At 34.5% G+C, this 27,943-nt stretch overlaps 4 protein-coding genes across 4 annotated transcripts; 2 read left to right on the forward strand and 2 right to left on the reverse strand.

The window, feature by feature from the left end:
* Positions 1-999: 999 nt before the first annotated feature.
* Positions 1,000-6,129, forward strand: LOC102598230 (stromal cell-derived factor 2-like protein). The gene is made up of 6 exons (XM_006341296.2): positions 1,000-1,414; positions 1,614-1,754; positions 1,849-1,983; positions 5,422-5,471; positions 5,579-5,708; positions 5,813-6,129. Exons 1-6 carry the CDS (start codon positions 1,316-1,318, stop codon positions 5,894-5,896), a joined length of 639 nt encoding a protein of 212 aa, XP_006341358.1. The 5' UTR covers positions 1,000-1,315; the 3' UTR covers positions 5,897-6,129.
* Positions 6,130-7,586: 1,457 nt separating this feature from the next.
* Positions 7,587-9,096, forward strand: LOC102598567 (probable CCR4-associated factor 1 homolog 7). Its single transcript, XM_006341297.2, has 2 exons — positions 7,587-7,892; positions 7,987-9,096. The coding sequence occupies exon 2, from the start codon at positions 8,120-8,122 to the stop codon at positions 8,942-8,944; it is 825 nt and encodes a 274-aa protein (XP_006341359.1). The 5' UTR covers positions 7,587-7,892; positions 7,987-8,119; the 3' UTR covers positions 8,945-9,096.
* Positions 9,097-12,772: 3,676 nt separating this feature from the next.
* LOC102598897 (factor of DNA methylation 1-like) lies at positions 12,773-18,558 on the reverse strand. The gene is made up of 7 exons (XM_006341298.2): positions 18,397-18,558; positions 16,031-16,928; positions 15,450-15,631; positions 15,165-15,254; positions 14,696-14,983; positions 14,327-14,545; positions 12,773-13,226 (listed from the first exon to the last, which is right to left on the reverse strand). The coding sequence occupies exons 2-7, from the start codon at positions 16,926-16,928 to the stop codon at positions 12,996-12,998; spliced, it is 1,908 nt and encodes a 635-aa protein (XP_006341360.1). The 5' UTR covers positions 18,397-18,558; the 3' UTR covers positions 12,773-12,995.
* Positions 18,559-25,024: 6,466 nt separating this feature from the next.
* Positions 25,025-27,673, reverse strand: LOC102599221 (factor of DNA methylation 1-like). The gene is made up of 4 exons (XM_006341299.2): positions 27,521-27,673; positions 25,897-26,078; positions 25,622-25,711; positions 25,025-25,438 (listed from the first exon to the last, which is right to left on the reverse strand). The coding sequence occupies exons 2-4, from the start codon at positions 26,065-26,067 to the stop codon at positions 25,223-25,225; spliced, it is 477 nt and encodes a 158-aa protein (XP_006341361.1). The 5' UTR covers positions 26,068-26,078; positions 27,521-27,673; the 3' UTR covers positions 25,025-25,222.
* Positions 27,674-27,943: the final 270 nt, after the last annotated feature.

A 27,943-nucleotide genomic window follows, 5' to 3' on the forward strand; every position in this document is an offset into this window, starting at 1 on the left:
GAGAGGGGAGAGAGGGGAACGAAAATATATGTATATATACAATTTTCTCTCGCTTTATATAAACACAAACGCACTTTACACACTTGCGTTTGTATAAAAAACAAGAGAGGCGAGGGAGAGAACGAGAGTGGCGAGCGAGATTCACCAGGAGAGAGGTGAAATAGCAACAGTTTGCTATGAGTTACAATTAAATCAAACTATATTTATAGCATTTAATTTGAATTAATAGTTTGCTATTATATACAATTTTCCCATTAAAATAAGCTGGAAAATAAAATGGGTGCACACAACTTTGAGTAAATTTGTCCATTTCAAATGTAAAACTTACCTAATTTGATAAAAGGGAAAATAATACTTATACTCAAAAGTTAAACTATTTATAATCGGTTATTTCTTTACTTTTATACTCATATTTTTATTTACTAATGCGCGTTTACTGTTTGATACTATCAGAGTATACTTTGATAGTATCAAAGAATCAACACTTCAGTGAAATACTACTCAATTACTTCTCCTTAATATTATTAGCGTAAATACATATATACACGGATGGCATCAAAGAGAAACATGATGTGTTTAAGTGAAAAAGACTACTCAATTACTGTTTGATACCATCAAAATATATACTCTAGATACTATGATAAATCAAGTATGAAGAAACAATGATTTAATGATAGAAAAAGAAAGCAGTCAAGTAAATAGTTGGATCATGAGTTAAATCAAGGATAAATATATTAAATTAGGTTCAAGTTAAATAAATATTTTGCCTAATTAATCTAATTTGTATAATTTTCTCAAAAATGTTTGTTTGGCCGGTAAATTTCGGTAAGAAACCATTTGGTCCGTATCGACCGGTTTTAGTCTTCATGGACACGTATAGAACAACTATCGTGGTCCAATCAGAAGCAGCCAAATCACCAAAATTCCACGTGGAGAAAAATGATTTGCTCAGACTGCTCCTCCAACGTGGAATCAGGAAGGTAAAAAGCCTCCCGCATCGAAGCCCAAGCCAAAAAAGCCCACAACGACCATCAAATATCATCGGAGATTGGAAAGTAAAAATTGTTTGAAATTTCACCTCCGAATCGGAACATCGTCGGAGCTCCACCGGGCATCCGCAAAGAGCTTCATCGTGGCTCCCTCAGGCTTACAACAACATCAAACTCTCACTAGAAGGAAATCAGCACCACCGTCGACATCGAATCAAGCCGGTGCACCGGGCTCGAAGCGAATAGTGCTGAAAGAATCCTCATCCGAATCGGACCTTGATCTTCCATTTTGGCAAAGAACCTGGTTCATTGTGCTCTTACTTCTCATGGCGATTTCCTTCTTCGGCCTCGCCCTCTTTCTTTTTTTCACCCTTGACTCTGATTACACATCCACACCTGTCTCCGCTGCTTCCGAAGGCGTCCAGGTAATGAAATATACTTCCCTGTAACTCTTATCATTTGTTTCAAGCTTAATTGAGAATTGGAATCTGTTCTAACTTTGATTTTAATCTCATATCTTGCTAAAACATGCGCGGTAGGATCTAAAGTGTGATAGAACCCAATGGTAATTAGTAGTAGTTCTGGTTTAACCCTAAGGACACCAATCTGTTTATGTTTTCGTAGATTACATATGGATCCGCGATTAAGTTGATGCATGAGAAGACAAAGTTTCGGTTACATTCCCATGATGTGCCATATGGTTCTGGCAGTGGGCAGCAATCAGTCACTGGATTTCCCGGCGTAGATGATGCTAACAGCTACTGGGTATGTTAGATGATTGTCTTGAAGTGTTATCTTCTTTCATTCACTTCAAAATGTGTTAAATTCATTAGCTGATTGATCTGTGATTTCTCACCAGGCTGTTAGGAGCACCGACTCGTCCAAGCAAGGTGATCCTATTAAGAGTGGAAGCATCATCAGGCTGCAACATATGAAGACCAGAAAATGGTTGCATAGCCATTTGCATGCATCTCCCATATCAGGAAATATGGAGGTTTGTAGACTGGTTTATTTCTCTTTCTCAGTTACACGATGCTTCTCATGTATTTTCTTTCTTCTCCCATCTGGATAGTGGATGGTATGTTTATACATCTTAGTTAATCCTTGAACCTTCTTAAATTTTGGATTGAAATACTGTATTTCCACTTGAAAATTGTGAGACAGATACTATCCTAAGGCAGATATAGTTTTACCAAGGAGTACGCAAATTGACCTCCAAATGCTACTATCTTTTGCCATACTTTGGTTTAGTGGGGTAAAACATTTGGAGATCCAAAAGGGAGACTGCCCTGGATTAATTGTTGTGAAACTTATAAAGTAACACAAAGTCATCTAGATGAATTCTCATTTTTGATGGACTATAATTATGATTACGCGTTCACGATTATGTGAACATCTAGTTTTTCAAAGAAATATTTCCCTATGACTTGAGTGTTGTATGTTTTCATTTATCGGAGTTGACCTTTTCTTTGGTTTAGGTTGAGATAATGCCTATATATTGTTTTATGCAAAACAGTTGTGTGGGTTGTATGTTGTGAATTATGACATTAGGTACATCATTCTGTATTGAACAACAAAAGGGGACAATCAGTTTCCCTACGTTCGTCTCTAACAAATATTGTAAAATATGCATTCTGGTTCCATTCTTAGTAAACATCACCTCTATGGGATACAACCTCTATACCTTCTTAAGGTAGGTAAGGTTTGCATACACATTACACACTACCCTCTCCAAACCCCAATTGTGGGATTATAGTGGGTTTGTTGTTGTTGTTGTGTTGATGTCTTAGTAACATCACCAAATCGATGTGATACATTTTCTGGTTGATGAATAACCAAGTCAATACATCACATTTAGTTGGTGTTTAACACCGAATATAGGCTTTCTTATGCAAATGTGTTCATAATATATATATGATTATAACTATTAACTTTCTAAAATTACATATGAATTTTGGTAATAACTAGTCGGTAGTTTGTTATTGTTGGAAAGCAAATTGGCAGCTTAATTACTTATCAAAAAGAAAAACTATTGGCATCTCAGTTCACGGCATGGGTAGAGCTACACTACACTATTCCAAGGGTGGACAGCCGAACACCCTTCGTTGGGTGAAATTTTGTATATTTAGGTTATATATTACACAATGAACACCCTTGGAATAATTGTGTACCATGGTTCAGTGGTCAAGGGTGCGTTGAGTGGGTCAGTTGTTGCGGGTTCGAATCCTCGCAGAAGCAGTTGCATTTTTTTTTTCCAGTTTAAAACAAAGCTTGATTGACAAGCTCTTAATTACTCTATTACTTTTTATTCTTTCCAAATATTTATCTTAATATATTATTAAAGAAGCAAATTATTATTTACCTCTCCTATGTGGTTTGCGAGCTATTGCATAGGAGCGGGGTTTTTACGCGGTGCGCATCCAAAGGGTAGCGGCTACGGGTTTCCCTTGTCATAAAAAAAAAGAAACAAATTATTAAACAAGGCCCTTTATTGCTTTATATTCTTTCTAAATATTTGTCTTAATATATTATTAAAAAAGTAAATTAGAAAGATTTTACTCATATTTAATATAAAATTTCAAATTATAGAAGTACCATCTTAAACCCTTCGTGGTAGCCCAATGGTTTGGTCTTGAGACTTCCATGTTGGAGGTCTCAAGTTTGGAACCCCTTGCCAGTGAAAGCAGGGGGTTTGCCTTCGGGGTCGAGCTCATCGCACCTCTAGTACAAGTTACTTCTCCGGTGTGGTTTGCGAGCTATTGCACAAGAGCGAGGGTTTTACCTTTAGGGGTTTACCTTGTCATAAAAAAAGAAGAAGTACCATCTAAACATTTAATCTTATAAATATCCTTCTTTCCTCGGGGATTTTAAACACATCCCTTCACACCTTAAGATCTCCATTGCGTAGCCTCTCTTTCTCAAAAAAAATATATCCTTCTTTCCTACCTGCATATATCAAACACTCAACGTGAAATTTGAATGAGATGTAAGATACGTCTTTCTTTTTTAATATTTGAAATTTTAATAATCAAGATTACACAAATCAAAGTCGATAAAGAAAAAGTAAGAAAATTAAATATATAAATTAATTATTTATATAATTGAAGGGGAGCCTTGGTGTAATTGGTAAAGTTGCCTTCAAGGGACCAACTGACCAAGAGGTCACAGTTTCAAGCTTAGCCTTGGAAACAACCTCTGGCAGAAACGCAAGGTAAGGCTGCGTACAATAGGCCCTTGTGGTTGGTCCCTTGTGCAGTTGTGGTCGGGCCCTTCCTCGGATTCTATGCATAGCGAGAGCTTTAGTGCACTGGGATGGCCTTTCAATTATTTATTTAATTAGAAATATAATTACGCATAAATCTACCAAGAAAGTTTTCTTTAATTATTTTTCTTTTTATAGGAACATCTGATAATGAAAATTGCAGTTCAATATAAATTTTAATTATAATGAAAATGTTTATATTTGTGATTTCAACAATATATTATTAATTTTTATAAGTATATATCTGAAAGTGCTTGACAAAATTTATTAAAATATTATTTTTAAATTTATCCATGTTTTTCACACCACATGAAGTACAAATAATTTTACTAGTTCTATTTAAAAATAAACTACGCTTGTCTTTTTGTTGAATTTTTTTTCTTCTCCACCTCTCGAATACCACTAGAGATTATTGTTTTTTTTCTCTTTTGTTACCTTCCAACCTTTTGTTCTACTGATGCGTGGTGATTTTCTTTACTGAACTTTTTAAAGTGATTTTCTTTGCTCAATTAAAATTCAGTAAATAAACACATTTCAAATATAGCATTTGGATACGTAGGACAAACTACGGAAAAAAATGACAACTAAATATTATGTAGCTTGACTCATTCATTGAGATTTTTTTACTATATAAGTTTGAACACCCATGATCATATTCCTAACTCTGCCAATGGTTCACGGTAGAACAAAACTTTCTCTCATTGTTGAGTTAAATAAAAATTACAATGTTAGTTTGAAGAGTGCTACAGTTTTAGGTGAATCACCTGATATCATTGAAGGCCATAATAATAGGATACACCATGTTATAATTTTCCAATGACTGAGCACTTATTTTTGATGACATAAGTGGATCCAATAAAAAGCATAAAAAAGAAGCAAAGAGTACATGACGATTGGAATGAGGAATTTCCGTTCACACAAGTGGTGGATGATAGCTATAAGCAAAAGAAAATATGTTTATGTGCTCTTATTCTTTTGGGTGGGAGTGGAGTTGGCATATGATTTTAGATGGCTCTTTCCATTGCTTGCAATGTAGTCAACATTAATAAACTGTAGTTTCTGATGTCAAAATCACATTGTTTTTGGTTGTATGTTATGATATCAACTGCTCTCTAATGTTGTTTTTTCTGATGTTTTCGAGTTGAAATTAATTGGTGGACAATTTTGCAGGTCAGCTGCTTCGGTGACGACAAGGAATCTGATACCGGGGACTATTGGAGGTAAGGCTGGATCAGTCTTTGGACACAATCTGCATGTGCTGCCTTCTTGGTTTTTTAGTAACCACCAGCTCTTTGTTTGATCTGTTTCTTCTTTCTCCCCTTGGTAGACTTGAAATTGAGGGCAGTGGGAAAACTTGGAGGCAAGACCAAAGAATCAGACTTCAACATATCGACACTGGTGGTTATCTCCACAGTCATGACAAGAAATACACCCGAATTGCTGGAGGTCAGCAAGAGGTGAGCTTAAGATTGCACTGACATCGTGATAGTTCCAAATGTAATAGTTATCCTATCTTCTGCTACCTTGATAGCCTTAAAATCTCCATCTATGCATGTTGCAGGTTTGCGGTGTTAAAGAGAAACGTCCAGATAATGTTTGGTTGGCAGCAGAGGGTGTCTACTTCCCAGTTACTGAAAGCAAGTAAAGATTGTTGATAACAGCATGTTAGCTGAATTTTATCTGTAGAGACAGACTAGTTACTAGTGTACCAAACCTTTACTAGTACTTTCAGCTGTTGTTAGCATTTTCACTGTTGCAAATGGTAACAATTGGGTGATAATTCTTCAGTGCTCGGTTTCCTTGTTACTTCTCTCAGTTGAGAATGATTCTGGATCAATTATAAGAAAGAGTTAAATGTTAGCCTCATCTTCTATTTGATAGCACTTCCGAGTCAGTATTAATGTTAGCTTTGGAAGTTATTAACCAAAGTCTGCATTGCTTTGTCATGGAATATAATTTTGATAACTGAGATTTTAAAGTGCAAAAGGAGAAATATTGTTGTATCTCAAACAATGTAGTCTTCCAATTCAGAGAAAAATATGCCCAAAGTTTTGCACTGCTAAAATTTGTGTGATCAGGTCCACTATATGTGTTATTAGTAAGTGCTAAAGATAATACATTGGCTATATATTTCAAAAAAAAATTCACTTCATTTGAAAACTTTATGAAGTTAGAGTTGGAATTAATGAAGATGGAATTCGAAAACAGGTTTGGAGCACTTTTCCGGCATTCAAGTTGGATTTGCAAATTTTATAACCGATTACCGATTCTGAAAGAAAGTGAATAGTTATTCCAAAAAAAATTGAATAATTTTTATGACCAAACGACTTTGATGGGGTCTGGGATAGAAAACATACAGGCTAAGCATTTGTCATTTTCAAGATAGGAATCGATAAAGTATGAGTTAACTCTAATCTTTTTCAGATTTTATTTTTTAGGACTATATCGAATAAGTTGTTATAATATAATTTATCCTCAATAAAAACATGACATGTTTAAAAAGATTACGAGGGGTTGGGCCTTACTTATTTTATTATCCATGAGTCACAATTGACTAGTTCAATACATCGTTTCTAAGTTCTAACCCATGAGGACAAGACTCGTCTTGCCTACTAATTGAATTTCCAAAATTGCTAATTATGGGAGATATTTATATGCTCTTAATAATTTTCATTACTCTTTTCTTTTTCCTAAATTATTGATTCTAATCATGTAGACAATTCATATGCAGTTTATATGATGTGTCACAGAGGAACATGCAATGCACCTCTTCTGGGGACACACTAATACCTTCTTTATTAGGTAAAATATCAATTATTTTAAAATGAAATAAAAAAAATAAAAACATTTATTTTAAAACAGAAAAAGTACTTTTAAATCTTTTCCTTAAATGATTTTGTCAAAAATTGATTAAATAACCCTTGATGTATGGTGAAGAATACGATAAAATTTGAAATTCTTTTTACTATTTTTATCTATTATCAATTTGCGCCATTATGTAGTTAATTATTATTATTAGAATGCGAGTTTATTTTTAGTAAAATCCCGACATTTCACCCTTTTCCTCTTCCTCCTCCTACATAAAACCACATTCCAGACTCTTCGTCCCTCAAAAACCCCAAAAACAATCAAAAGTTGAAAAAAGTCATAAAAAATAAAAAATAAATAAAAAAAACCAAAAAACCCTTCAACCCCAAAAGAAAACAAAAGGACCATTAAAACAATTACCACCACTCAACAAATTGTCCTTCAATTTTTTATTCCCACAGAATATTCTAGAATTAGAAAAAAAATAAAGTAGTTCGAAAAACATTTATTATATATTTGTAGTTTTCGAGTTGTGAGGAGGTGGACAAGAAGGGAGGGCCCCATCTCTTTTTCTCCCTCTAGAGTGTAGCATTAAAAAAAAAAACAAAAAAAAAGAAGCAAAAAACAAAAAAAATCCAAAAACAAAAAAAAGATTTTTTGATTGTGCCCTAAAAGTTCATATTGTTATCCTTCTTCGCCGCCTCATTTTGTTTCTGTTCAAACCCTAATCTTTCAAATCGCCATCTCTCCACTGATAAATGTTTCGGAGTTGTTGGATTCGTTTCAATCATCGATTCATGGTTGAAAGTTTGAATTTTTATTTATATTGAAAGGTAAATTTCGAAGATCTGTTGGTTATATGGTTGTTTTATGTGAATTTGTTGATTTCGTTGGGATGATTCAGTTCATTTTAACCTTATTTTGCAGATCTGATTTTGATTAGAGGGATTCAAAGAGATCCGTTTGTATTCATTCCGGCGATTCAACATTTGTTTGATCGGAATTGGTGAAGATAATTTTTTCATTTGATTGAACGTATTTTTTTTTGGCAAAAGCGAAAATGTCGATTTTGCCAAAAACTGATTCAATCCACATTCGAGAGGTTTGGTTTGACAATCTGGAGGAAGAATTCGCGTTAATGCGCGAAATCGTTGATGATTTTCCGTTTGTTGCCATGGATACGGAGTTTCCCGGAGTCGTAATCCGGCCGGTTGGGAATTTTAAGAACAGCAACGATTACCATTACCAAACGCTCAAGGATAACGTGGATATGTTGAAGTTGATTCAGTTAGGGCTGACCTTTTCGGATGAGAATGGCAACTTGCCTAAGTGTGGAACCGACAAATACTGTATTTGGCAATTCAATTTCCGTGAATTCAACCCTAACGAGGATGTTTTCGCTAATGATTCAATTGAGTTGTTGCGCCAAAGCGGCATTGATTTCAAGATGAACCATGAAAAAGGTGTTGATGCCAAGCACTTTGCAGAGCTTTTGATGTCATCAGGGATTGTGCTGAATGATAGTGTTTCTTGGGTTACTTTTCATAGTGGGTATGATTTTGGATACCTCTTGAAGCTTTTGACTTGCCAGGATTTGCCTGAAACACAAGCAGGTTTCTTTACCTTGATCAATGTGTACTTTCCTGTCATTTTCGACATCAAGCACTTGATGAAGTTCTGCAACAGCCTTCATGGTGGATTGAACAAGCTTGCGGAGCTGTTGGAGGTTGAGAGGGTTGGTATTTGTCATCAGGCGGGTTCAGATAGCTTGCTCACTGCTTGTACATTTAGAAAGTTGAAAGAAAACTTCTTTAGCGGTTCACTGGACAAGTATGCCGGTGTCTTGTATGGTCTAGGTGTTGAAAATGGGCAGAGTACCCATTGAAGAAAAAATTTAAATGAAAACAAAAAAAACTTAAAGAGGATAGATGTTTATTACTTGTGTGTGATGTAAGATACCACACACTTCCAATGTATACTTTTGGTAAAAGAAATTGTGGTTATTTATAATATCCACCTTATTTTGGTTTGATACAACTCTTTCTTCACTCCTTTCTTCATTGTTATTGTTTCGGTGTTACTGCTCATTGTTTTGCTCCAGGATGAGAAAGGTATCATTGCTGAAGCTTAACATATGTAGGCATTAGCTGGTAGCTTCCAGGTTTGTTCTGATTCTTTTCCTCCGCTTTTTCATTGAGCTATGGGGGAAGGATATGCTAGGATAGAATTGTTGTACATCAAGAAATAGTTTTGTGCTGTTTTGACATGTTTGATTGGAGTTGAAAACAAATGGTGCTGTCTATGATTGTCATCCTCACTTGTGGAATGAAATGATTATCCTCAATCAAGGTTTTCCGTCTAACTGAACGTAGGTTACAACATCATTTACAACCCATAAGAGGCTTCTGTTTAGTTACTATGTTTTTGGAATTATCTCTAGCCATGTACTCTTCAAAGGATTTCCCCCAATTTTAGCAAAGAATGAAAAGAGAGATGAGGAGAGACTCTGGATAACCTCTTCCCCTTACTTAATTGGAGCTAGTTGCAGTTTAGAACTATAAACCTTGTTCTTACTTACATCTTATTGTTTTAGCACATGTACTTAACACTACTGCTATTTACTTGTCCTGTATATGACATATAGAGGATAAGATTGGTTGGCATATTGCATCACTCTGGAAGAATGAGGATCTCTGTTTTCTGATTTACTGCCATGCCTTGCATTATTGGTTTTCCTTTTTCCTTGTATTGGTTGTGGAATGATTCTATGTTGGGGGAGGATCTGGGCTCTCTAACCTATGGCTGTTATATTTTTGTTGTAGTTTTTGTTTGAACTATTATGAGACAACTCTCGGTTTGCCATAGTTGTCCTCTGTAGTGATTTAATAATTGTTGTTAGAATAGGATTGTGTATACCTAACAATTCTAATTCACAGTTACTTCAGTTTAAGGAAGTTTGTTGAGCGGCTGATTTATTCTCTTGAAAGATCAGTTGATTCTGATGATATTTCTCTGGACTCTCTGTTATAAAGCTTCAAGTGAATTTGGTTGTTGGAGTTTTGAATTAATAGTACGAGTTTGAGATAAACATTGAATTAGAGTAAGATAAAAGAAGAGAAGATGTGGAAAGAAGATCTGTGAACTTGTTATTGAAAAATAGAGGACATGACCTATATGTTGCTGGTTTGAAAAAGCATAGTGGTAAAAATTTGGTTTTCTAGTTTTGTATTATAGCATGTCACTGACATGTCTGATCTTGTGAATCAAAAGACGCTAGTACTTGTTGCCATGCGTTTTTGATCTGCTTCTGCGCAAGCTTGTTATTCAAGTCTTTGTGAACTGGAAATTTTACAGTTGTAATTTATTTCTGAATGTTCCAACTTGGGTCGATTAACGAAAGGGCAAATGCTTATTACCTTTTTGATATAAGATATCTGACTCAGATCCAAAAAGTTGGTTTACTTTCTGATATTATGTTTGGAGCTGATCCACTGTTGAAGAACTTCTTTGGGTAAAGCTGAAGTAAATACTTGGAGAAGGATTCGAGATTGGAAGAGCCAATATCTCAAAAAAATTCATGTGGGCTTCCATGCTTTGCTTAGACCGTAAGCATTATATGTTGACTAGTAGAGTGATGATCAGGAGGCTAGAAAACCTTCTCATTACATGTTTGGGATGCATGGTTATTTTAACCTTGTTGTGATCGCGTCTGCTTAATAACAGAATGGTGAAAATGTATGATTGCATTCCGTTTGCTTACCTACAAATGACTGGTCCATTCATCAGATATGTAGTGCTCAAGTTTTGGTTTCATAGGCAGACAGAAGTATTGAAAGTGAATACTTCATAGTTCATATGGTGCTGCTTAAGCATAGGAACTTCTTGGAAATAAATCCCTTCTCCCATCCCAGGGACTGGACCTTCTGTTTGCGTTATACATAAACATGAGTGTGTGCTGAACAACAGACTTAATGATTTGAGGGCAAGATCCTGTTGGCTTGTTTGGTTATGGCATATTTTCTGCAAAGTTGATGAAGCATGATCCAAATAGTAATTTTATTGGCTGGAACAATCTCTGCTAAGTTGGTGGTGTTTTATTAGGGGCGGAATGACCTGGGAGACCCTTGTACTTGTTTCTGTTTGTCACCTAGGCCCTCTATTCACGACTTTGCCAACCGAACACTTAAAGTTATTAAGACACGTTATTTTAAACCCCTCTGATTGTTGACCAAGCTTATGTGACGTTTATTTGTTGAATAGGATGAAATGTGTGGTTACACGCGTTTAAAAGCAAGTGAAGACAAAAAATTTAATAAAAAAAAAAATTATATAATGAAAAGAAATAAGAAAAATCCCCTTCTTGGCTTCTTTCCCATTCCTTTACTGTTACTCTTCTTCTTCCTCATAAGTTACCATTGCCGCCATCATCGTTGCCCCTCCCCCACTTCATTTATCTTTCTCCAATCTCCATCTTTTTTCTATGATACTTTCTTTTTATTTTCCTCTTCTAACATAAGAGATTTATAGAGAAAAAAAGGGAGAAGAACCAAATAAAAGAAAACAAGATTGAAATGACAAATAGACGAAAAGGTTTAGAAGAAAGAAAAAATGAAACTCTTGAAAGATTAAAATTTTCTCCACTTCCAGTTTTGATGGATCTTCCGGCCAAACAACTAGTCGGCGTTGATTTCTTGACAATGACTGTCTCAACGGTGGCTATCCGTGAATGAAGTGGCCGGAGAGACATTTTTTCCGGTGAATCAATTTTAAAAGGCTGATTTTGAAGATGAATATGAGATTTTAAAAATAAAATAAAATATTTGTATGATAAAAATGATATGGCAATTTTTGTCTATGTGACGATATTTATCTGATGTGGATAATGATGTGTCATCCACATCAGCACGATTGAGAGACAATCATGCTCAGAGGGGTTTAAAATAACGTGTTTTAATAACTTAAAGTGTTTGGTTGGCAAAGTCGCAAGTAGAAGAGTCTAGGTGACAAACGGAGCCAAGTACGAAGGTCTCCCAGGTCATTCCGCCTTTTATTAGGCGTTGTAACTGTGACTATCCATGACTTCTCTGTGAGTAGCATGTACAGTAAAATACTGTTAGCATAGTCAAAGGTTGACCAGTTCTATCTAAGAATACTCTGATTAAGACTTTCCTCTTATGGATGCGTTGTTGGATTTAGTAATGGCCGAATTAGTTAAGACTTAAGTTCTAGGCTAAAAGTAGCGATATATATACATATATTCTTGTGCTGCCAAAATAGCCAAGACTAGTGAGGTCTTACAACTTGACAGCACAATCCTGAAGAGGAGAGTTTTTCTTTTTTTACCTGGATCATCATGCAAATGCTCTAATCTCATGTACACGGGGCAAATAATTGAGAGGATTGTCCTTTGAAGACTTCCTTGAGATTTGGAACTGCAGACTTTTGGTTATAAGACATCTTCTCCCATTAACATAACTGGCTTACATCTTTTTCTCCATTGGCAATTATCATTTGGTGTGAATGAGGGAGGTGGGATGACGTGCGGTTTAGTAGATGAGTGATCTTTCACCCTTCGAAGTAGGGCATGGAGACAACTAAAAGCCCAAGTGAAACCTGCACAGAATTTCATCTAAAACAACTAAACAAGCCATGCTGTAAAATTGATATAGAGCTGTCCTAGTTATAGATGCTTGGTATTGGACTATGTATTCTCTGAAGGACAAAGGCAGAAAAACTGATTGCATAACACAGTTTAAAATAAAATCGAAACACCATCAAACATAGTACCAATGCCAGTGCCATATCAGAGTCGACAATCATATTTTCGACGGCAAACAGTCTCCCCAGAAAAGGCGAAAGGAATAATCTACATAGAGTATAGTAGGACATATAGGGGATACCCGAACTAGTTTAAATAGAAAAACAACCAGCTATCATCATCCCCTCTTGCGTTTTTGTGTCTTCAATTGTTTGAAAATGTAACTGATTACTTCCTTCAGTGTGGCCTTCCTTCCTTCCTTGAAATTCCATAGCTCAGGAATCGCGTACCTACCGCTAGGATTGTATTCCTCTATCTCCTTAAGAGCTACGGTCACCGCATCATAAATTTCATCCCCCAATTCCTGCTTTAGCTTTCCCAGTTCTTCATCATTCTCATCTATCACTCTCTGCATTTGAAGACAAATGGTCACACTTCAAGCTGTCAATATGACATGAATATGCTTCTCTCTTTTTCTTTGTAATTGTTGTAAAGCAGCATGGATAGTTAATTATGGGGACAAAAGAGCAAGATTGTTTCTTTCTGCTAGTATCAAAAAGCCTCTTCGTAAAAGATACTGAGTAGTAAACTTCAAGTGTATAAGCAATTTAACCCTCTAGTTATTTTGAGCTGTGAAGATGACCCTAAACTATTCAAACTTGAAATTGTAACATTTCTATTATTAGATTACATAAAGGTTACTGTTGTAACAAAATCACATTGATGACTGCAAATGTGAATTTGTGAGGGGCAATATAGCTATTCTGAGAAGAGAAAACTTTAAGGAGGATTCTCAACAATATTCTTTCCAAAATTTAAAAGAAGACGCAGATGTAAGATTTCATAATACAATTCTACTTGGGGATACCTTGTGTCTTCAATCTTGAACTAGGGGAGAAGAAAAATTGAAATAGAGCTGTCAACTACAAAATGAAGGAAACAATTTTTTCTTTCTCCCAAGGGGTTGACCAAGTGTGACAGAACCTCCATCTCCAACCATAAGGTTAGGGTATCAGGTCACAGCAGGGGAAAATGTGGGAGAGATCCACTGTGACCCTTGTGCAGAGGGGTTTGCAGGGTGTGCTTCGCTCGTAAGCAAAAGGGAGTAGCAGCGCACTTTGCCCTTTAATGAAGCTCTTCTACATTGACCAGATGCAAATGAAAAAAAGAAAAAGAAAAAGGATGGACGACCTTGGTAGCTAAGTCCCAACTCCTAAGTCCTTGACCTTAAACTCTTAGGAGTCGTTTGGTGTGAGGTATAATAATCCCAGGGATAAAATGCAGGACTATTTTATCCTGTGGTTGGAGGTATTAGGCAGTCCTAGGATAATTTATCCCACCATTTATACCTTAGTGATGGGATAAGTTATCCCATATACATGGTGGAGTAACTTATCCCGGGATAACTTGTTCCCAACCAAACAACCCCTTAAATATATAACTCTTAACAGAAGGAACTAAATTGGCATAAACAGAGAGAAACTGAGATAGCCAAATCAAAGAACAAACCTCCACATTCGACTCATCAATCATGATTGTTTTAAAGGGATGCCAGTCAGGATCTTTTATTTTTTCCTGCCACAGAGAGAGAAGTTCTACAGCCTTGATTTCAGCTTCCTGATTCGGAAATTTCTGCTTTAATGCAGTCTGGAAGGCCTTTGAATCAATTTCCCCCATTCTTTTTATCCCAATATGGGCTCGCGCACTGCTCAATACTTCAAGCAATCCCTAAAGAGAGGATTATTGCAAATAACTCAGCATAATGAGAAATACAATGTTACAACAAGAAACTACATCACCATCAAATGCTTGTATGGATTCAACAAGGTTTTGACTACATTAAGTTATTGAAAATCTTACTGATACCGGATATCATACCTCTTTCAATGTGCGCCGTGCATCTTGCAACTCATCATTACTTTGGCGCTCTTTCAACAGGAGAGTCTGGTTTAGGGACTCCATACCATCCATCTCCTCCATTTTATCTTTCAGCTCCTCATTCATCTCTTTAATCTTATTTTGTACAGCTGCATCGTCATTGCCTCCAAGGTGCTTCATAACCTCTAGTTTTCCTTTAAGTTCTGCTATTTCCATTTCCAGTTTTTGCTTCGCATCAATGTCCCTCTCTAGCTCAAGAATCTTTTTCAAGGCCTCCTCCTTCTCCCTCTGGATATTTAACATCAACATGAGTAAAGCTCTGTTAACTTTGTGCTAACAACAATGGCAGAAACCCCAACTTGCAGGTTTTGCAAGAACCATATGCAGAAATATCCTTGCTCAAAAAATAAATACACACGCAAAGAGAGAGAGAGGAGCAGGGGGGGAGAAACATGATTATGAATGACACCTTTTGTTCTTCAACCAGTCTCAAGACACTCACATCAGCTTTTCTTTGTTCCACAGAGGCCATTTGAAGTGCTGAATTTCTCACATCATTCTGAATCAACAAAATAAAGTTCAACACATTATAGTTCGAAAGAGTTAGCTTTAGGGGACCAGAAGCTTGAAAGATACATTCTACCCACATAATATAGGCACAATGGAGCGCCAAAATAATGTAAGCCACTGCAGCTTTATCATGATAAGAGAGAAATATTTATATATAATTTTAACTCATGCTGGAATTTGATACCTGTTTCTTCTCCTCATCAAGCTTTTGCTTTTCTCGCTCAGTTAAGGCTTCACGTTTATTCAGTTCTCTTCCCCAAGAATCAAGCTTCTTCTTCTTGCTCTCCAGCTCTAAGCTTAACATTTCCTGCTCCAGCAGGACCTTCTGTACATGCTCACGTGCAAGGCGTTGCATCTTTCGTGATTCTGCACAAGTACACCTTAGTTATACTTTAGAAACTAGTGGAACTTTCTATTAACTGATGAATATCCAAAAAAGGAGCTCTTTAGCTTGTGATCTTTGTCAATCAAGGATCTAGTGACACCTTACTTCAAAGCAAATGTAAGATGCATAAAGTTAGTTACATATTAAATAAAACTATTTTAAAGAGACACGCTCTAGTTAATCCCTTTCGTCCAAGTAATAAATGAAACAAGCTAATTATAGAGTGGATGAAAAAGAACTGGCACTTTACAATGTCAAGTCTAAACATTTTACCAATCAGACACATGGCAGGGACATCAGATAAGAAACATAAATTTCACAGTATCTGCAGACCAAATAGAACAATAAAAAAAAAAAAAAAAAAGTTCGCAACTAAAAACCTTCAAAAAAAGAACGGTGTAGCATGTCTTTCTCCGCGAGCATCTGACGAAGAGACAGTGTATTCAAATTGAATTTTGTCTGCAGCTCATCCAGATTTTCATTTTTCATGTCAATTTCATTGGCTAGATTTGCTACAACTTCCTTTCTACCCTGTGTTTCTTCTTTAATAAGGTCCGAGATAGTCTTCAGTTCCCCCTTCTCTCGCAGATATTCGCCTAAAGCCCCTTCTGTTATATAATCATCTTCTCGGGCAACCCATCCATATAAATTTGGACCAGGGCAATCTCTATGGGATTTCCATTCTTGTTTGCTGCAGTGAGAGGCTTCGAAAGACTTCTCAAATTCCATCGCACCCTTAAAACCAGTCCAATCACTATTAAATCTCACAACAGCTTCGGAGACTGTTGCTTGGTTATCACAGAAAAGCTTAACTTCCAAAGGCATATACAAGGAGAACTTTTTTAACCAATACTCCTTGTCATCTGGAGATCTTCCATTTGCTGTTTCCTTTGATACATTAACGAAAATCCCAGTCCAAGGCCAAAAGAACAGTTCATCTTTTTCAGATTCTGAACGCTCTGGAGTCACAGCACGTTTAGGTATTGGCTCAGCCTCATTCACTAGGTCTGTTTCCAGATACTTTGCAAGTGCTAAATGGTTTGCCTTCTGTTTAGCACTACGGTTAGCTGAACCCTTGCCAACCCCTGTAGCATGTTGAAGAAGATCTTTGTACTTGTAGTCTTGCTTTTTCTTCCCTGCACAGAAGGGACATCTAAGGGATCCATTTGGGCCCTTAACTTTCAGTTTTCCTTTTCTTAATTCTTCATAAGGCTTCTCTTTAAACTCAAAAATCTCAGAGTCACTCAAATCTGATTCTTCGCCTGAACTGCTACTCATCTGGATTTGTTTAAAAAAAACTAGAGTTAATTCTAAGGATTGTACATAATTGATAATACAAACAAATATCAAGGCAAATCAAGCAAAATCTTAAACAAGCAATTTAATGGAATTGAATCATAGCTGAAGATGTTAACAATAGCCTACAGCGCATGTAAAAAGCAGGTAACACGCAGAAACTATGAACGCAAGCAACTAAGAGGTCTTGAATCATAGCTGAGTATGGTACAGATAGCATGCTTAAATCCATTAACATAGAAGCTTTAGAACAAGCAGCTTAAAGAACTTGAATCATAGCTGAAGATGTTATAAGTAGCCTACAACACAGGTAGAAATCAGTTATATACAGAAACTGCCCGCAACAAAGTACAAAATTAAAGTGTTACCAGTCAACTGAAAGAGGGAAATCACTAACTTTAAATGAAACAATACCGTTGAAATACACCATTTAGTTTTTTTTTGACAATGGTAACTTTTTCTTCTATTTATCCACAGGTATACTACATCAAAGTAGCCCCTCTCCAAAAGTATTACAAACTAGACCAATTCCATCTGTGCTTTTTGTCACAAATAGTCTAAAACATATTTTCGATTACTCTAATTTGAAATTCCTAACAGTAGTCAAAACTATTTTAAAGTATGAATCAACAATTTTATTTAGTGATCAATGTAGCCCAACACAAGAAGCTGAAACTCAAAGCTATCTGTGAAAACCATCCAATTTGCACTTGATGAGGTAGAATAGGATTTGAAACAGCTCTTAACTAGAACTAGAAAACAAAAAGGAAGTAACACAAGTAGATTAAAGATCCATTTGGAAAACATATCTTAAAACAAAACAGTTTTATCAGAATATTAAGGGTGGGGTTTATGGTTACTGATAAACTAACCAATGCATAACCTTAACTCTTAACTGACAGCATGAACTAAGCACATAAACCCCTTGGACAGGAAATAAGTTTTTTGTGCACTTGATTTAGAATAATTAAAACTGCAGTTTAGGAGGAGATTAACAAATACCGACCCAGAGCCCATTGACCCTGTACAATCGTACGCTGAAAAATCAGGCTATAAACACAGATTTCAAGTCTCTACCATAAAATTAGATTACTAACATTTGAGTACCATGTATTAACAAAATGTTTGAGCTAAGAAGTGGTCACATTCTTAAAGACAACGCAAGGAAATCCAGAGTTCCAAACACACACACACCAAAAAAATGGAAGCAAAATAACATTTCAGATGTAACAGCCGAGAATCATCGCAGCTCTGATTAAGCCTAAATTCATAAAACCAATCGCTAATACTGCAAAACCCTAACCCTAAACCCACAGAACTAAGGACAACAAAGGCATAAAAAAGCTTGTAGACAACAAAAATAACAAGTTTCAGCACAAAAAAAGAGATAAAAATCGAAATTATAACAACAAATTGGAGAAAAAATAGATCATTTTCTGCGTTCTGATACCTCTACGAAAAGGAACGATGAACTTGATTGAGAGATTTCTGAGCTCTAACAACAAAATGCAGGCGACACCGACGGAGTTTGGAATTTCGATTGGGTTCCAATTTTATGAGTAGAAAAAGGAAAAACCTAAGGTAAAAAGAAGAGGGTCTCTGCAGACTGCAGTACCCCAGTACACACTCAGATGGAGTAGCGTATGGATGCCACGTGTAGAAGGACAAGACTAAAGGGGTTGCATTTCTTTCATTTTGACACTTCAACCCTCAAGTTTATTTCGGTTAAATCTTTAACCCATATCAAAGTATTTTATTTGGGCCAATTTTTTACTAAAGAAATGTATAAAATAGAGTGCGTAGATTTTAGTGAAAATTGCGCAAAACCGACAAACATCTCCAAGTATATTATTATGTAAAATGACTATATTTTTAATTATTTTAAACTTGCGGCTAAAGTTTTTTTTTTTTGCGAAATTTTTCTATTCAACTTTTAATTGTATAAATTCAGAATTTGTATAATTCACCTTGATTGTATAAATCTAGAATTTGTAAATGACTGTAACTATTTGCATATTATTTATGAAAAATAATAAATTATCATGTTTGTATATTAGCAAGAGAAATATACAAATGAAATGCTAAGAAATTCATAAATGTATAAATATAAAATTTGTATATACTTATCCTGTTTCGCAAGCGAAATATAAAAAATTGAATATATTCTAAGCTACATGACTTGGGCTACATGTTATTTCTAAGGGAATTTACACAAATCACAGTGTTAACTAATTAAATCATATTTCTAACTCTTTTCAAATTTACAAAAAAATCATTAAATTTGGTGGAATTCGGATACATCTCAAAATGTTACGATACATCGCGTACTGATTTCAGATACATTCCTCAACATTTTGATACATCGCGTCTCAATTTTGATTACATTACTCAATGTTTTGATACATCACGGAAAGTGATGTATCCCAGAATATGAGAGAAGGAATTTTTGTAATTTTTTTAAATGATAGAAAATTGTAAAATATATGGTAAAATGAGCGGTATATTTAGATAATTTTTCCTATTTCTAATCCATTTCCCATTTTCCAGGCATTGATTGGAAATTGGAAATGTTCTTTTGGAGTTGAAGAAATATTGGGCCTTTTAATATTGCAGCCAAGGAAAATGATGGGCTTTTAATTGTTGGTTAGTGTGATTGGCATTACTATGTGGACTAGCCCAGTTTGAGTTTTGGTGCCTACCTTTGCAGTTTAGTGTTTGTCCTTTTCATAATGATGATGGAGAATAACTTCTAAATCTATTGATCAAGATTGCGGTGGACGGGTAAGTATAATCAGAGTTTTTGAATTTAAGTTTTCTTTTGTACGTAGGTGCCTTTAATAGGAGCATTTTACCTGCACGAATCCGAATTTAGTTGAGCCCTAATATAAAAATTGAACATCAGATGAAATTATTTAAAAAAAAATATACTCTAAGTAAATGAAGAAATGAATAAAGGTGTAACAAGATAAGCTTGAGCCTAACGTTTTAGACCGATATTAGGTACATAGCGTAAAATAGCATACTACTATAGTCCTACAAGCTTCTAATTTTAATTAACTTTGTAGCTAGAATTGATGCTCATTTTATTATTCACTCTAAAAAGAAGAATAAAAAAATTATGAACCGTTTAAAAGTTGTTAAAAGTGGAAAATAGTAATATTCAATTGTGAATTCCAAAGACGGATTTAGTACATAACATATAAGTTCATATGAATTTAACAACTTTCGTTTAAATGAACGGATTTAGTATTCATTTTTTTAAAAAAAAATATCTTTAAATGTTTGATTATGAGTTATCTTTTTAGATTAACTTGAGATAGTTATGCAAAACAATAAATTTCAAATTCTGACTACGTTTCTGACTCCAATCAAAACTTCAAAACTCCATTGAGTGAAAGAAATATTATTGAAGAGAATTATTGCCACTCTAATCCATTCATGTAAGATAAGTATTCTTGTTGTTTTCCATGTGTAAAAAAGCAGGTCTATACTCTATATACCTAAAATTCTATACCAGACAATAACTATAAATTAGAAGGACCTGTGCATTTGAAATGACATTTCTGATCTTAATATAGAAATTTGTTTTGTTTCACATTTTATATCTTAATTCTTTACCTTGTTATTCTAAAAGAAAAATGAAACATAGTCATCAAGCAGACGAGCATTCTTTACCTTGAGTTTTATTCCTCAATCAGTAATAAGTCTTTTCAATGTCATTTTATTTCACCAAACTCCGTCCGTGCGAACTTACTTACATTAAAAAACAGAGAGTTATGATAAGCTGACAATCAATATAAACTTTACTTCCATGATACCTAATGTGATGAAGATATACAATAAACTTAAATAAAAGTAAAAATTTATATAGTTAACCTAACTTATTCAGTTCAGACTGAGATGTAATTTATTTTATATATATATATATATGTATCTTCTCCTTATCGTAAGTTTCTATTACTAGCCTATACGATTCCGCACATCTTTAGGCATTTGCTATATGATAGTGGTAACAAAGGAATAATTAAAGCTTCTGAATTTGGATATATATATATATATATATATATATATATATTCTTGTTTTTTACGTAATGAAACGGAAGAAAAATTAATTAGTATTATTTTTATAAAAAAACGACTTACACCTTCTCAGTATTATTTTTATAAAAAAAATAAAAATTGATCCACTATTATAATGCTATATTAATATATGACAAGTCAATTCTTTTCATATTCTTTTATTTAATGATTATGTGTGGAAATTAATTATGCCAATGTTTTTTTTTCATTGGAGTTGTCACTATTTAAATGGTGGATGCAATGAGAATTGAGAACCACCAAAATTGTAGGAAAAAAGAAGAAGAAATGGTGATAAAATAAAGATAAAGAAGGAGAATAATTAAGAAAGAATAAAGACAAACGTGTCATTGCCAAAGATTCCCTGCATTATTAACGTTTAATTTAATATAATGTTTTCCACTTAAAGTTATACTCAAATAAAAGGGAAAAAAGATAAATATACCCCCGAATTATCGTAAATGATATGTCAATACCCTCCGTTATACTTTATGATTGTATATACCCTTACCGTCAATATTTTAGGTTGTGTATACCCTTGAGACTAACGGTTGGACACATGGCTACATCTCAATAATTTACCTAATATTTATTTTTTTATCCGAAATTAAAAAACAAAAACCACCCATGTTCCCTAACCCATCCATAACCCGAATTAAAACCTATTTTCCATAACAATTCCCTTCAAACAGTGCTAATTGTTCATCTTCTTCTCTTCTTTAATTCTCAAAAAAATGTTGCACAAATAAAAAATTTCACTAACATTAGCCTCTTTTTTTTGTGTGTGTGTTTAGAGTTCATGGATGATTGCGCACAAAATCATCAAGTTAATTTTGTGATTGGCCACCGCAGTCGCCGCCTTCTTCTCCGAAGTTCACACAAACATTTGAATCATTAGAAATGAAATTCGTGGCATTTCTCTTGATGAAATGCAGTGATTTTTTGTCGGTTGTGTCCGCCTTGAAGAGGCACCCAGCTTGGCATTGACCTTGCTCATTAAGACCGCCGAAAAATCATCGTCGACGACCAATAGTGGTCTATCCGAGTTCAAACCGTTTGAATGAACCAAAATTTCTTGATGTTTGATTTTTCGTCTGTTGAAACTAATAGTTGGTTTTCGGTCTTTGAAACAAATTGTGCAAGGCAATTTAGTCATTGTGCCCATACAATGATGTATAAGCTAAATCTATGTGGCTTAAACTCCATGATTGACCGCCTTCTCTCTCACTGTAAAGTCTTTTCAGCTTCAACGAGCAGCCATGGCGAGGAACAAGTGAAAACGAAATTATGATAAAATCTGCACTCAGGCCACCATTGATGAGCTCTATAGAAGAAAGGAAAGAAAGCTAATAGAGAGCAATTGTGTTGTGTTGAGATTTTTATTATTCACACACTTCTATATTGATCCTTACAATCATGGATCCACTTATATACAGTGCATTTACAAAGTTAGTTACTAACTAACTATCCACTTGTCAACCTCTAATTGGAAACTTAATAACAAACTTCTTAACTAACTAATCTATACACAGTTATCAACTAACTATTCCTTCATTTCTACAGTGATGTTTTGGCACTTCAATCTTCAATGAGGATTGCTGCAATTTTAATGTAATTTTTTGTCATTTCTCTGTCTTCCTCTTTAATTTTTTTTAAGATTTGATTTATAAAGTATTGATCTTTCATATGTATGAACACCACATATTAATAAGGGGTACCCAAATCCAGCCAAAACTTCCATTGATTTTCAAAAAAGGTTTCAAGTGGGTTTAAAATAGAAATGGGGCGATTTTTTTTTAAATTTTGGACAAAAATAAATAAATAAATCGGGTTAGTCGTTGAAATGAAGCCACGTGTTCAACCGTTAGTCGCAAGGGTATACACAACCCAAAATATTGACGATAAGGGTATATACAACCTTAAAGTATAACAAAGGGTATTAACATACCATTTACGATAGTTCGGGGCATATTTATCCTTTTTCCCCAAATAAAAAGTTGTTATATATTTAGTACAAAATTCCTTCTTCTGGAATATGTTTTCCGATTCGAGCCAATGCCGGAGCCACATGTAATAAAGGGGATTTATGTAAATTAGAAGAAAAATATTGCTGAAAAATTATAGTTTTATAGAAGTAAATTTTCTGAATTCTCTTAATATTAGAAAAATACATGTTTAAATTTATGTGTGATAAAATAAATTCTTAAATTAAAATTTTCAACTTGGTTACTGCTTTCCGCTATGATCAGAAAATTTGAAACGTCAAACAAATTAACATCAATACTTTTAAAAGCCTTGAAATATTGAGCTAGAGGAAATATTTGGAAGAACTAGCTATTACCTTCTTCTTTTTTTGCCTTTCCATCTATATTCGTAATTCGCATTGAAGTCCAACTAATCTAAATATATACGCAAGATATGCTACTCACCAAAGTTTTTTTTTTATGAACTAGCTATTACCCATACATATATACCTTGTCAATTTTAAAAAATAAAATAAATTTCACTAAATATTTGATTATAGAGAATTTGTTTGTTTGACTTACTATTCACGTATACAAATAAGAAAGCCAAAGTGGAAGGAAAAGAGATACTACCAATATTGAAATGCATGGATTATTGCCGCTCTATTATATTGTTGCCATTATTATTGCCTTTGATTTTGAAATACAATACGCCAAGGATTAAGAGGTACTCCACACATTTATATGAAACAAAAATATCTATTCTCAGTACCCTTCCAATTTATTTTCAATGTCTTTCACTTATCCTTTTATCTTTTATCATCCGTCTCTTCACCATTGCTGTTAATTTCTATTTCTAGCTAGTCAGTTCAAACTTTGATGAACAAACTTATTTCCTATTGCGAAAGATGATAAGTATTCAGTGAAATTAATTAGTCGGGTGTAAGTGAGCTAGCTAGTCTTGTCAATCCCAGGACGGATGACATAAGAATTTTTTTCTTTCTATTTTTAGTCATCTTTCTAAATAGTTTTTGTGAACAAAGTTATTTATTACTTGCGTGGGTAGAAGATAATAGGGATCCCAAAATTAATTAGACGAATGTGTGCAAGCTATCTCAATTTCTAGTCATCGAACAAAGTTATTCTGAATTTGTATTGGTCAAAGATTTCATTTACTCCATGAAATTAATTGGTCGTGAGATGAAAACAAATTGATTCAAACACTACGGTAATAAAAAAAGTAGTTTATTTTCAATTGTCCAAGCCTATTGGTGAACAAATTAGTTATTTGTTATATATGTTGGTTTAAAAGAATAGGTACTTCAATAAATTAATTAGTTGAGTTACACTCGAACTGATTCAGAAATCCCGATTATAATTTTTTTATATATATATATATATGAATCCACCCCCCTACAAATTAAAGTTGTTATAACCTAATGAATTAAGCACAACATAGAAGTTAGAACTTATTCCTTTTAATTATAAACAAATAAAAACGCCATAAAGCATTGATCTAGTGCATGCTAAAATCATTGATTTAACAAATAATAGATTCTTCTTATGATCTTCTTTTGCTTTATGATTATGTTTAGAAATTAAATGAAAAAAAGGTGGTTGGGACATTCTTTTTTATTGCACTTTAATGGTGAAGTACTGAGAGCCACCAAAATCAGAAGAAAAAAGAAGTGAAGGAGAAGACACGAGAAATAAAAAGAAAAGGACAAACCGTAATACACAGTAAGTCTACGTTGTTGTTGATTAATTGGGAAAAGTTTTGACATTTTCATTATTAATAAATAAAAAGATTCCTTTGACAATATGCACTTTTAGTATATATTTCCAGTTAATCTTTTCACTAAAAGCAGTAGTATATTTTATTTAGCACGAAACCCCATGTGTTTGTGGATTAGAGGATGCCTTTTATCATTCCACTCAACTTAAGTTGGACCTCTAACTTCTTTGAAAATAAAATGTTATCGAATCTGATTTAACGTTAAAAACTAGCTTAAGAGATGAAGATCGTTCAAAATTATATAAAAAGTTTAAACTTTCTTCCCATTGTTGAAAGTTTAACTACATCACCATCAAATGCTTGTATGGATTCAACAAGGTTTTGACTACATTAAGTAATTGAAAATCTTACTGATACCGGATATCATACCTCTTTCAATGTGCGCCGTGCATCTTGCAACTCGTCATTACTTTGGCGCTCTTTCAACAGGAGAGTCTGGTTTAGAGACTCCATACATCCATCTCCTCCATTTTATCTTTCAGCTCCTCATTCATCTCTTTAATCTTATTCTGTACAGCTGCATCGTCATTGCCTCCAAGGTGCTTCATAACCTCTAGTTTTCCTTTAAGTTCTGCTATTTCCATTTCCAGTTTTTGCTTCGCATCAATGTCCCTCTCTAGCTCAAGAATCTTTTTCAAGGCCTCCTCCTTCTCCCTCTGGATATTTAACATCAACATAAGTAAAGCTCTGTTAACTTTGTGCTAACAACAATGGCAGAAACCCCAACTTGCAGCTTTTGCAAGAACCATATGCAGAAATATCCTTGCTCAAAAAATAAATACACACACGCAAAGACAGAGAGAGGAGCAGGGGGGGAGAAACATGATTATGAATGACACCTTTTGTTCTTCAACCAGTCTCAAGACACTCACATCAGCTTTTCTTTGTTCCACAGAGGCCATTTGAAGTGCTGAATTTCTCACATCATTCTGAATCAACAAAATAAAGTTCAACACATTATAGTTCGAAAGAGTTAGCTTTAGGGGACCAGAAGCTTGAAAGATACATTCTACCCACATAATATAGGCACAATGGAGCGCCAAAATAATGTAAGCCACTGCGGCTTTATCATGATAAGAGAGAAATATTTATAACTCATGCTGGAATTTGATACCTGTTTCTTCTCCTCATCAAGCTTTTGCTTTTCTCGCTCAGTTAAGGCTTCACGTTCATTCAGTTCTCTGCCCCAAGAATCAAGCTTCTTCTTCTTGCTCTCCAGCTCTAAGCTTAACATTTCCTGCTCCAGCAGGACCTTCTGTACATGCTCACGTGCAAGGCGTTGCATCTTCCGTGATTCTGCACCAAGTACACCTTAGTTATACTTTAGAAACTAGTGGAACTTTCTATTACCTGATGAATATCCAAAAAAGGAGCTCTTTAGCTTGTGAACTTTGTCAATCAAGGATCTAGTGACACCTTACTAGTTCTCAAAGCAAATGTAAGATGCATAAAGTTAGTTACATATTAAATAAAACTATTTTAAAGAGAGACGCTCTAGTGAATCCCTTTCGTCAAGGTTCTAGAGAGAGAATATTTTGAGAGGATGAACTTTGGGGAAATGATTTGGGTTTTGGAATATATGACTTAGTTGGGTGAGTTTTAGAGTTAAAAAGACTTATATAGTGACCCTTGGCTTAGGCAAAACGACCTCACTTAAGTTGGATTAAAACCAGAAAAGACCACTTAGCCCTCAACTTATAGTGAGCTGCCCAGGGACCACGTGACCTTATCTGTACCTTTGAGAAGGTAGAGGAGTTGTTTTCAAGAGACCCTTGGCTAAAAAAAACAGTTAAAAAGAGGCAATAGCTCCAAACAGAAACAAGAGCAAGATAATAAGATAGAGGCAAAACAACAAGAGGAGGATAGAGTGTACGTAGACCTTAAACCTACCTCATGGAATTAGAGAGGCTGTTTCCGAGAGACCCTTGTTTCCTTAGGTGTGCAAAGGCATTAAAAATTGGCTCTAAATTATTTTTATATGGTGGTTAGTTCTAAAATATTAGTGCAATAAGTAGATTCTGAGAGTCTATGTCGGTTGGAACCAATTTCCTAAATGAACTATCTCTGAACAATTTAAGTACACTATTTTTTATTACTCTAATTTGAAATTCCTAACAGTAGTCAAACCTATTTTAAAGTATAAATCAACAATTTTATTTAGTGATCAATGTAGCCCAACACAAGAAGCTGAAACTAAGGGTGTGTTTGGTATGAAGGAAAATGTTTTCTTGGAAAACAAGTTGATTTTTGACTTATTTTCCCATGTTTGGTTGATGAGTAGAAAATATTTTCCGAAAAAGATTTTTAGTGTTTGATTTATGAATGAAAAATGTTTTTGAAAAAATTCTTTTATTTTACTAGAGTAGAAAATAATTGTTGAAATTGAAAATATTTTTTAAAAACAAACTTAATTTTTTTTTAGAGGTGGGGTCGAGGATAGGGGTGAAAAATTGAAATTTTGAAGTTAAAAATATTTTTTGAAAACAAACTTAAATTTTTTTTTGGGGGTGGGTGAGAACAGCCGAGAATCATCGCAGCTCTGATTAAGCCTAAATTCATAAAACCAATCGCTAATACTGCAAAACCCTAACCGTAAACCCACAGAACTAAGGACAACAAAGGCATAAAAAAGCTTGTAGACAACAAAAATAACAAGTTTCAGCACAAAAAAAGAGATAAAAATCGAAATTATAACAACAAATTGGAGAAAAAATAGATCATTTTCTGCGTTCTGATACCTCTACGAAAAGGAACGATGAACTTGATTGAGAGATTTCTGAGCTCTAACAACAAAATGCAGGCGACGCCGACGGAGTTTGGAATTTCGATCGGGTTCCAATTTTATGAGTGGAAAAAGGAAAAACCTAAGGTAAAAAGAAGAGGGTCTCTGCAGACTGCAGTACCCAGTACACACTCAGATGGAGTAGCGTATGGATGCCACGTGTAGAAGGACAAGACTAAAGGGGTTTGCATTTTTTTCATTTTAACACTTCAACCCTCAAGTTTATTTCGGTTAAATCTTTAACCCATTTCAAAACCATTTTTTTACTAAAGACATGTTACCCTTATTTAGAAGTGGCACTTCTAAAGGATGAACACTGCATCATATTGTTGTACCCAAGGAAATAGTATTTGTACTAGCAATTTCCTACAATCTATTT

The sequence above is a fragment of the Solanum tuberosum genome, unplaced genomic scaffold, assembly GCF_000226075.1.
Source record: "Solanum tuberosum cultivar DM 1-3 516 R44 unplaced genomic scaffold, SolTub_3.0 scf00026, whole genome shotgun sequence".
NCBI lineage: Eukaryota > Viridiplantae > Streptophyta > Magnoliopsida > Solanales > Solanaceae > Solanum > Solanum tuberosum.

Excerpts from the sequence above, each read along its gene's own strand:
- LOC102598230 (XM_006341296.2), top strand. The coding sequence starts at position 1,316 with ATGGCGATTTCCTTCTTCGGCCTCGCCCTCTTTCTTTTTTTCACCCTT. Across the intron at positions 1,755-1,848 it reads ATGATGCTAACAGCTACTGG|GCTGTTAGGAGCACCGACTC; the intron begins GTATGTTAGATG and ends ATTTCTCACCAG. Across the intron at positions 5,472-5,578 it reads GATACCGGGGACTATTGGAG|ACTTGAAATTGAGGGCAGTG; the intron begins GTAAGGCTGGAT and ends TCCCCTTGGTAG.
- LOC102599221 (XM_006341299.2), bottom strand. The coding sequence starts at position 26,067 with ATGCAACGCCTTGCACGTGAGCATGTACAGAAGGTCCTGCTGGAGCAG. Across the intron at positions 25,712-25,896 it reads TTGATGAGGAGAAGAAACAG|AATGATGTGAGAAATTCAGC; the intron begins GTATCAAATTCC and ends TTGTTGATTCAG. Across the intron at positions 25,439-25,621 it reads GACTGGTTGAAGAACAAAAG|AGGGAGAAGGAGGAGGCCTT; the intron begins GTGTCATTCATA and ends TTAAATATCCAG.
- LOC102598897 (XM_006341298.2), bottom strand. The coding sequence starts at position 16,928 with ATGAGTAGCAGTTCAGGCGAAGAATCAGATTTGAGTGACTCTGAGATT. Across the intron at positions 15,632-16,030 it reads ACACCGTTCTTTTTTTGAAG|AATCACGAAAGATGCAACGC; the intron begins GTTTTTAGTTGC and ends GTACTTGTGCAG. Across the intron at positions 14,546-14,695 it reads CACGGCGCACATTGAAAGAG|GGATTGCTTGAAGTATTGAG; the intron begins GTATGATATCCG and ends TCCTCTCTTTAG.
- LOC102598567 (XM_006341297.2), top strand. The coding sequence starts at position 8,120 with ATGTCGATTTTGCCAAAAACTGATTCAATCCACATTCGAGAGGTTTGG.